At 33.6% G+C, this 10,437-nt stretch overlaps 1 protein-coding gene across 1 annotated transcript; it reads right to left on the bottom strand.

The window, feature by feature from the left end:
* Nucleotides 1-2,379: 2,379 nt before the first annotated feature.
* LOTGIDRAFT_236183 (hypothetical protein) lies at nt 2,380-4,945 on the bottom strand. Its single transcript, XM_009066423.1, has 3 exons — nt 4,815-4,945; nt 3,698-3,823; nt 2,380-3,371 (listed from the first exon to the last, which is right to left on the bottom strand). The coding sequence occupies exons 1-3, from the start codon at nt 4,870-4,872 to the stop codon at nt 3,070-3,072; spliced, it is 486 nt and encodes a 161-aa protein (XP_009064671.1). The 5' UTR covers nt 4,873-4,945; the 3' UTR covers nt 2,380-3,069.
* Between the last annotated feature and the right edge of the window lie 5,492 nt (nt 4,946-10,437).

The raw sequence follows: 10,437 nt of genomic DNA, 5'->3' as shown, positions 1-10,437 counted from the left end.
CGTTGCAATGGAAGACATAGTTAAAAGACAGCAGGATAGTTGTTTTTATTATGGTTCTTTTTTTTATTCCTTTCAAATTGAAATGTATTTTGCATGTTTTAATTATTCGACGTATAAACCTATTTAACGTCTCTATAAAATATATACATCAAGTTTACATTTTTGCGTGGTTTATTTGTCATATTACCTCACCATTAAAAATGATATATGCATTAACAATAGAGTATATCGTGAGGATTAACAAGGAATTGTGTTACTGTTATGGAACAAGGGATTGCTAGAACATCATACTAATCAGCTATCTGACCTTTGATAGATTCATGTGAATAAAATACATAGTAAGATCATTAGTTCCATATTCATTATTGGTATTCAATTTCTCTGGAGATACCTCTTGTCATTTTGTTAAAGAGGTGGAATTCATTATATTGATGGGATACTTATGGTTAGTCTATTGAGGCGGGTAATATACTCTTTAGTACGATACTGTACCACGAGTTTCAGTTAATTTTTTCTCACATCGCAAATGGCTTGAAAGAGCAAATAAAATTGAAACTATAAGCACGATGTAATTTTCTGTTAGCAGTTTTTGTTAATTTGATGCTTTCACATTGCAAATACTTATGAAATTAAAACTAAAGATTAAAACTACCAAACCAACAACAACCACCATTCGCATGTAGAATACTCCTATTCGGAATTCCGCAGTATCGTATCTTGTAAGATCAACCAGAAATGGACTGATATGCTACAGAAGCTCAACACTTCTAGATACCAGATTGAACGGAAATACCAAACCAAACTAATCCAAACCATCCATCTGTAAACTAGTAACTAGACTCCGGACCAACAACCTACTATGAGACCATCAGTACAAGGCCATCAAATTTCGCTGCGACCACATCGCCACAAGGTTGCATGTCCGCATTCAATGCACTGAACTGAAACCCGCTAGTAAGCCACTAACTGAGTACCTGTAAACCAACGACATACTACTCACCATATAGAATGTGTTGTTTCCACCCACGGACCACTGGTGTACAATAATGGAACTCGTCTACCAATTTCTTTCCAAATCTGTCTTAAACAGATAGGCTAAGTTTTTACTCTCAAAGTTTCTTAACACTTTTAAATTATTTGAATTAAAATATATTAATTGGTGAAACAATTTCTTTTCCCGACGATGTATATGGTCCCATATATTGACGATTTCATAAAAAGAATAACAAGAATCAAAACATTATTTTTTTCTGAAAAAAATGAAATATTCTAACAATGTGTAATAACATACGGCAAGTTATCGTCACCGTAATACGATTTTTGCCTTCAATACAGTGAAACCCAAAATTGTATTAAGATGCCGATAGGTTTAAAGTTTTTCTTTCAAAAACTTATCCTCCTACGGCGGAGTTGAGTCCATTTCTCGGCTACGGCATCTATTTCGATAGTGTCTGTCAGATCTAGATCGCAGAAGAGCAGCATCAAGTCTTCAAGCGTTTGAAGTTTTAGTTGGCTGAACGAACGTTCGATTTTTACACACTTAAGTACGGTGCAGCTGCTAATTTTGACCATTGATGGGAATAAATGGTGATCAACGTGAGTTGAGAACTACACATAATGATATGACATCACATGATTTGCAGACCACTAAGACTTGACAAATATGGTCATGGACGAGGAGGGTTAAGGGTTATTACTGGGTATGATACACAGGGGATTGAGAATGTATTGAAGCAAAAACTTACCGTCATAAAACGATAAATCCCAGTAAAATCTTTCAACAAACCAGCCTAAAGTTCCTCTCCCACCAAGAGTTGCGAGACGAGCACGTACCGAGTACGATTTGAATACAAATCGGGAACATCCTATTACCCTCGGAAGGCACTCCTGGTCAACTCGGCTGAAACTTGGCTACTCGGGATACATTCGTAATATACTCTTAATATGCTCGTAATGATCGCTGAGCACTCGTTATATATTCGTAATAAACACAATAAAACCCTAATTTGGGGCCAAACTCGAGATTTTTTTTCGCGATTCGTACTCGGGACGTGCTCACCTCGCAACTCCTGAGGCTTTAACGATGTCATTTGAGTACAACATACTCTTAGATTTCTTTTTACGAAGACTAAATTTGAACTGAACGCCGTCGACGTTAGGGCGCGACCATCTTGCCTGGAGTCCAATCCAATCTAAAGATGGCGGCGTGTTAGAGATACTGCATGATGACGAAGTTCATGACGTCTTTTTTGAACCTCCTACAAAATTATTTTCCCCAACAGTTTGATTTTTCCCGACAGAAAATCCATTCCCCTATATCAATCAATTAACAAGGCGCTTGTGTTATATGTAAATATGTACAAAATAATGAATGGATTTCAAATAAGAATGATATAACATTATATTATATAAATAATAGTATAATCATTAGCATAGTAACATGAAAATATAACAAAACCATGACCATGCTTTCTAAAAGTTTAGAACGTGAAACATCACCTAACTTGCATGACCCGCTTCGCAGACAGAGTAGACATTCCCAAAATGTAACAAGACCTATATCCGCTCCTTCAGTAAAATACTGTAAAATATTCTTAGAATTTTGCAAATAATCTATGATTTTCTCAAATTGTGTAATTTAGAAAAATGTTCTTTGAATTTCGCAAATAATTTTATAATTTCGCACATATTCTAAAAAAAAATAACGATAACATAATTCACTATTTTAGTAACATACTGTAAAAGCTTGGAATTTCGCAAATATTCTAAAGATTTCTCAAATATAGTAAGAAATTTTCAAAAGAATTTTTTCACATATTCTAGGATTTTCTTAAAAATTAACTATTTTTAAAGATTTTCCAAAATTTTCTAAAAATATATAAAATATTCTTAGAATATATCGATTATTCTTAGAATATATCACGTGTTATCAACCATTTTCTAAGATCTTCTCAAATATTCTTAGAATATATTATATTATCAAATATTTTTAGAAAATATCAAGTATCAAATCCCCTCCCGAAAACTTCTAAAAACATATTTGTGAAACAAGATCCAGACGAATCAGAATCAACCAGTATAGGTAGTCCTAGAGGCGGGTGTGTTACCATATGAAGGTTTACGGTTAAATGAAGTATGACGATGATATAAATGGGCTCGATTGTAAGGGTATGATTTCGCCTGTGAGTTAAAATATTGCCCGTTGTAAGTTGATCGCTGGGTGTATGGGTAAGGTCTATAATGATTCGGTGTACAGCAATAATTGTATTCTCCGCCGCAGCCATCATTGACCAGTCGACCATTTGTACAAGATGAAAATCGTATATCAAAACAAGTACCACCTCTTCTTATACAGTCATTTTCAAAATAATCTGAAAACAGAAAAAATGGGAAATAGTTGTGGATTTATGTGAGTTCAAACAAAAACGAATCAAGGAAGAATTTTGAAAGTGATGTCGTGACGAGGGTCTAAACTTTCCTTTATGTGATGTCATGATATGGGTAATATTAATTGCTAAAATGTCTATATCGATGTGACGACAGTCTATACACAGAAGAACGTTTTTGTTGATTTGCAAATTTTAATTCCAATAATTGAAACTACAGTTTACTACTGTATGGCACCTCAGTTCATTAAGTGGTTAGAATTATATCATCCTTAAACATCCCTATATCAAGATTCATTTAAAAATCTTACCATAGAAACAGCAAACTGGCGGTTCACCATATCTAGTACATAAATGATGACCGTAACTATATTTTCTTGTCCAACAGACGTCATAGTACGAATGGCATTTACCTCCCATTTGACTACATAAGGATTCTGAAATATATAATTATTGAAGCCTTGGTTGATATTTGACGTTAAGAAGAAATATTACTGGTTTAAAATCAGTGTTCGGTTAAAAATGAGAGGCGAAGGCCGGGGTTTTCCTGGCTGCCAGCGGATTTTGGGCGGCCTCAGATGAATTTATAGCATTTAGATGGCTTAATTTTCACTTCAAAATAAAATGTTACATGCCCGAAGGTTGGGGCATGGCCCAGTGCCCAATTTTGACGTTTATTTTGATTTTCCAACATCAACCAATAACATAGCGAATTCAAAAGGTTTAGGTAAGTTTTGGTGTCCTAAACAGCTAGATATTTTTGGTTAGAATTAAATATGAGACACATTTCTCTTGACTTTGATCTATAGTTAGCATAAACTGTTCCAAAACTACTTTGATTAAACATGAAAATAAAATCAAAACAAGATGATCAGCTGGTAAACCTTCAATATCACCCATGCATGGATTTAGAAATGTTTGCAGTCAAAGGGCGTATTAATGTTTGTTAAAGTTTAACTAAAAACCACACACAGTCATAACAGAATTAGGGTGGGGATGTAGAGAAGGGCTACAGTTAAATTGTAAAGAGGTTTTCTAATTTCTTTTTTTGTGCATCAGGGACACTGATCGCGAAGGGCCATATATGATACAAACATAGTTTGAGATTAGTGACGTCATTAAACATTTATTTTTTGTGGAATTGCAGGAACCACAGATGCCTGAATGGAAATGAAATGGTGCAAATTGATGCTATCAGTGTCGTCGTTAAAAAATTTTTAAAAATCCTTTACAATCTCTTCAAGTTGTGCAAATCAAAATACATCGAAAAAAAGGAAAGATTTTCAGTGAATGATGAACTGAAATGTTATGAAATAGTACTCACATTGAAAAATTATCTAGATGTATTTTGGATAATAATTTTTGGGTGGAGTGCCCAATTAATGGAAACTGAAATTCGGTAAAAAATAATGAAGAAATTTCACTTACCTGAAAAAGCTCCGTTAAAAACCGAAAACAGAATAGTTACCGAAAAGGAAACCTTCATTTTGTACAAAGTAGATAAGAATAATCCAATATGTGATTTAATAATGTTGATTATATGTAAACTATAATATGATACTCAAAAAATCAAAATGAGCCCGCAAATTGTGTTACGGTTTTATATGTACAAACCACTTCCAGGTGATATGCAAATGAGCTTAGTGACGTGAACAAAAGAGATGTTGTTTTATTTGGAGTAAAGTAAAAATGTATAATATCTTTGATTTAATACGACGTATATTTCCAAGTATGTCATGTTAAACTTTTAAATTAAAAAATGTAGAAATGTATCACGTGGCTAAATTTTGCTGCATTTATCACAAGTTTGAATTTAATCTAGGTCTATAATAATAGTGTCATACTTTATGTCTTTGTGAAATAAACGAGGCATTGTTTCTGAAATAAGAAAGTTATGTCAAATTACATTGCTTTCTTTTGACATTATGATAAATTTGTGCACATCTGGACTCAACTTTACAATGTCTAGCTATTACGAACTGTGTCTTATACCTTGACTGCAATAGTCAACTTGTAACGCGGAAGTTTGTTATCACGGCGATTTGATTGGATTGTACACTAACGAATGCTTCCAATAATAATCCTCGACAGAAAGAATGTAAACATCAATCAAATCGCTGAATTTACAAACTACGAGAAAGAAAGGTGGCTATTGCAGTCAAGGTATTAGACGCAGTTCTTAATAGCTCGAACTGGTGGAGATTTCAGATTCATCTTTTTGACTTTCAAACGCTTCAAATTTCGACGGTGAGTTAGTGAACACTATTAGCCTACTGATTGGCTTAGCCCGTTTCTGGAAGAAAAGTAGGACACAAATCCTATTTGTAAATTGGTAGAAATCTGAAGTCAGAACGGAATCCACGTTGTAAGCGCTCAACGACATGAGATTTAAAGATGGATCCCGGGTAATGTTTAACATATGCCAATTTCACTTTCTGACATTTATTCTATAGTAAGAAGTAAATGTCAGAAATTGCATTTTGAAACTAACTAAGTTTTCAAATTGACATTGGCAAAAAATGATATGTTTTTGTTGTCGTTGAAAAAATGAGTAATACATAAATGTCACAAAGAATATTGTGAAACTTGTTTTTTATTATGTCAAATATGCCTCAATTAGTATGGGTTTCCACAAACATTTTTCAAAATAAATGCTTAAAGGGCGATAACCATAAAATAAATGACATTGTGTGCTAAGGGAAATAACGTAGGCTACTTATTAAGGAAGAAGAAAAGTGACAAGACCAATCCATATAAATTTCAAAATTAAAGTTTGTTGTTACTACGGTTATTAGCGATGGGTGTCATCGAAGGAATCGACTGCACTTGGAGGATTTGTAAAGAGGTTTTGTAAAAGAAATAAATGTATTTGGGGACACTGATAGATATTTTTAATCAAACGTCCGTGCTTCTTGCAATGAATTTAAAACCAAGCGTTTTATGGCGTCACTTTTGCAAAGGCAGATTTGGCGATTGGTGCATGACGTCATCAAACGCTTAGTTTACTAGAAATGTAGACGTAGACCACAGACGTCTGATTACAAATTGGAATGATGCAAATCGATGCTATTAGTGTCCCCGATACACTTAAAACGTTACGAAAACCTCTTTACAATCATTTTAAGAATTGGGAAGAGATAACAGCCTAAATATCACATTAATTTTGGTTAGCCTCAAGGGGAATCGAACATCAAATTTCGAGACAAATAGACGAGGTAGGCTACGGTGTCCGGTGCGTATACTTTGTGGAATATTCGTTAAAAACGTAAATAGTGAACGTAAGAGGTACGGTTGTGGACACGAATCGTTTCTTCTATTTCCGATAATTTTCCCAATAAAATATGGCATATTTTCCACAGCCCTCAAAAAGTACCAATTCAATTATTTCAATGAAAAACTCATCAAATTCGGTATAGGCCTTAACTCCTTGAGGTTATAGTGGTTCGAAAAGTGTTAATTGAATAACAAAATTTATTTAAAACAATTTCTTGCTGGCAACATTTTCATTAGCCTAAAGCTAAACAGCAAGTTTAAGGAGTATTCCGCTCTTTTGTAAACAGTTTTCATTATCAAAAACATCGTAAATTATGCATGCAAATATTTTTGAAGTATGCTATTTATATCTATGTATCTTCTTGATCAAACTGGATTTGAATACCTATATTAGTCTAATATGTTGATCGAAATTTGGCCAATGTCCATAATAGATTTGAACCTAATGAAATAGCCTATTGTTAATTTTATCGATTAGGCTATGAAGACTCTTATGAAATTGTTTATTACATTTCTAATTTGTTAGGCTTTCTGATATGCCCTACCTTATTTTAAGAAAGGTTAGCTAAGCCAATCAGTAAAAGTGTTCACAGCTCACCGTCGAAATCTGAGCTATCAAATCCGTGTGTATTCAGCATTATCTGCGTTTGTAAATTAAAATGACGGCTCGTTTTTTCTTGAGGCTCCGTCATAGACATAATAGAAAAAGAAAGTTAAATTTCTAGTTTACGTATATTTGAACTTTGAAGCCTCGTAGTTCTAGCACTTCTGAAGACTATTTTTAAGATCCAAATTCAACGCTCGAAAATTGCGAAGCCTGGCCTTTGACACGATGGTCGGCCAACGACATATTTTGGCCAGCGGGAAATGGCCTTAGAGTCAATTGCCCATCATGAGTAGACTATGTGGCCGCTTTGATAAATAACCCCGATAAAATGAGCCGCAAAGTCAACGGGTACTTGGGACACTTTTTGAGATCAATGAGGTCGCATGGCCTTCCTATATGCGCACACGATTAGCTAACACCGAAAAACTAAGTGCAACTTAACGGATTAGCCTACCTGGTTGTTTTATTGCAATATTTAAAAAAAAAAATCAAACTTCAGGGTTTGCTCATGCTGTTAATAATTTAATTTATATCCTTTTTGTAAATAAATCCAATTATAACCACGAATAAGGTTTAAATTAGCTATTAATATCGGACCCCTGTGGTCCAATAGAAAGGTGCGAATTGAGCTGTTTGATTCTGCAATTAATCATGTTGATAAATCCGAGTGTAAAATTGAAACCACAATATCGATTATGGCTTAAAAGTGTATCACGTTACACTTTAGATTTGAAACGTATTAGACAGTAAAAGACCATTCTGTGCATATTTGTTATTCTTACCTGAATTGTTTTGTGTCTACAGTTATCATAGAAAAAGTGATTTTAGTATCGAAAATCAAAAATAAGTGCCGTTCGCCAACAAACATACCTGAAATGTTTTGCGCATGCGCAAATTAGTCATCGGCCATCATAACATAACCGATTTATTGTGAGGAATTTTGTCTGGAAATATTCTTATAATTTTACGTAAATTGTAACAAATTTCAGAGTAATGGAATAATATTGAGATAGGTGAGTGTTTTGTCCCTTTTACAGGCTAAATGACAAATTTGGTTAGCCTATCCAGACGTCCAAGAACTGTTTATTATCCTGACGATACAAAACCAAAACTTCTTGTGCAGTCTGAGTCTTCCTGAACTACGTAGACGTAGCTACAAATAGCTACATGATATCAGAATGAATGAATGAATGGAATTTTATCTATGAAATGTACAATGGCTGTAAGGTTAGAGTGTCTTGACCGTCTGACCGACACAATTTTGTTTGATTATAGAGAATAATGGAAGTGATTGAAAGATACAGAAAGTATCAGTGGTCACTATGCCTATTAAAAATTATAATCGTGTCAGGTGTGGAGTATCTACTCTTAGTCATATTGATATTGTGTTTGGTTGGAATGAATAACTTTAATAATTATTCAGGTCAGGAGATTCTTGCATGCAATATTGCCATAGACATGTCAAATCCTTGTCTGACCTTATGCCCATTCATTAGATTTTAGTGAAAGTTTCGGTTACAGGCAATTCAAAAATTTTACTTCAGGGTGACATTTGGAATTGAAATTAAAAGTATGCCTGGCTATACATAGGTATGCAAAATAGACATTAGTTCTTGGCTTGTTATAAGAAGTACTGTCATGATATCTTTATGTAGGATGTATCAGACATTTAACAATTTCTCTTGCAAAATTACTGATATTAAGATGCAATTCAGAATTTTGTACTCTTTATAAGCTTCTAATACTACTACTATTATATTATATTATAATGATATTACACTTCTCTGTAGAAGTACTAGTGTTCTTGTCGTTGACTTGTACAAAGGAACCATACTTCAGATTTCAATCTGAAAAGTATTACAGATAGCTGAAATAAAGCTCTTTTTGGATCTTAAATGCTACTAAATAATATTCAATATTGTTTTTTTGACTTTTAAGAAAGACATGGACATGGACAGTCTTGGGTTGAGGAAGAAAAAATTGATAAAACAATTTTGATTAAAGCATAGCACTTGAATCTTTTGTTCAAACTGAAAGCAGTTTAAGGTATTAAGTTATAACAATGTCATGATAATTGACCTGAAGTCAGTGGCAACAAGACTCTTTAACCTGTACAGTATTTAGGTTAAAACTATGATAAACTGGTTTTAAAGTTGAATTTGTAGCTCTTGTAATGTTTATTTACATATTTAAATTTGATGACTAAAATTCTGAGGTCATATTGATAAGAAAATGTTGACTCACGAACTGGTCATGACACACATACTTTCATTTGAAGGATTCAAACCCAAAGCACCTTATTGCCTATCAGACAACAATCATTTGCTATTTGAATGTCCGAAAATAGTAGTTTCCCAACCTACTTCTACAGGGACTTTTTGGTGACTGTTCTGTCTTAAAAACATTGAGTTTATGAGCATATTCTGATTCCAATACTGAAATTAAATATAAGCTTCACTTAACAATTGCTGAATGATATAAGCTTATATAAATAAGCATAATTAAAGCTTGACTTATTTCTTAGATCTAGCAACAAAAAATCGTTTTTTAGGACATGCTCCAAGGCTAATTTTGACTACTGGTACTGGTGATTCAGTTTGCACAGTGTGCAAGGAGAGAAAAGATCCACTTAGCATTTTTCTCAGTTACCCTACTGTTAGGGATCTCAAACATGCACAGCCAGTAGCACACAAGACCTTGAAAAAGGCTCATTTTAAATTTGACTTGATGATTGTTAAGAATGAGACTTCCAGCTCTAGTAATTGCCAGCATGCATGGTTCAGAAAAGGATTAAAGTTGTAATGATACTAGGTAAAAAATGTAACCAGCTGGCAATGAGAGAGTGTGGTATGTGTCTGCTATATATCTTATAGTAGGTCTGTCTGATAGTTTACATCTGTTGTTAATCATAACATTTTCATCTACCAGTAAGATCTGTTGATTGCAGAATGATTCATCCAGCTCTTCATTGTGATGGAAGATTTTTTGGTATTTATTTTTTTAGACTTGTTTAGTGCATTTTTTGTATCATTTAATCTTGCAGAATGAAACTTTGCTATTTGTATTGAAACTGTTGAAAATAAGCTTATTTCCTTTATTATGAATGACACAAGTTTTAATAATGATCTGTTCTTGAGGACTCATTTGTTATTAAAGGGAGTTAAGTAATAA

Source organism: Lottia gigantea, assembly GCF_000327385.1.
Source record: "Lottia gigantea unplaced genomic scaffold LOTGIsca_76, whole genome shotgun sequence".
NCBI classification, from domain to species: domain Eukaryota; kingdom Metazoa; phylum Mollusca; class Gastropoda; family Lottiidae; genus Lottia; species Lottia gigantea.
The sequence above is the reverse complement of the archived record's forward strand: the minus strand, read 5'-3'. Positions and strand labels throughout refer to the sequence as shown.

Excerpts from the sequence above, each read along its gene's own strand:
- LOTGIDRAFT_236183 (XM_009066423.1), bottom strand. The coding sequence starts at position 4,872 with ATGAAGGTTTCCTTTTCGGTAACTATTCTGTTTTCGGTTTTTAACGGA. Across the intron at positions 3,824-4,814 it reads TTTTAACGGAGCTTTTTCAG|AATCCTTATGTAGTCAAATG; the intron begins GTAAGTGAAATT and ends TATATATTTCAG. Across the intron at positions 3,372-3,697 it reads GCCAGTTTGCTGTTTCTATG|ATTATTTTGAAAATGACTGT; the intron begins GTAAGATTTTTA and ends TTCTGTTTTCAG.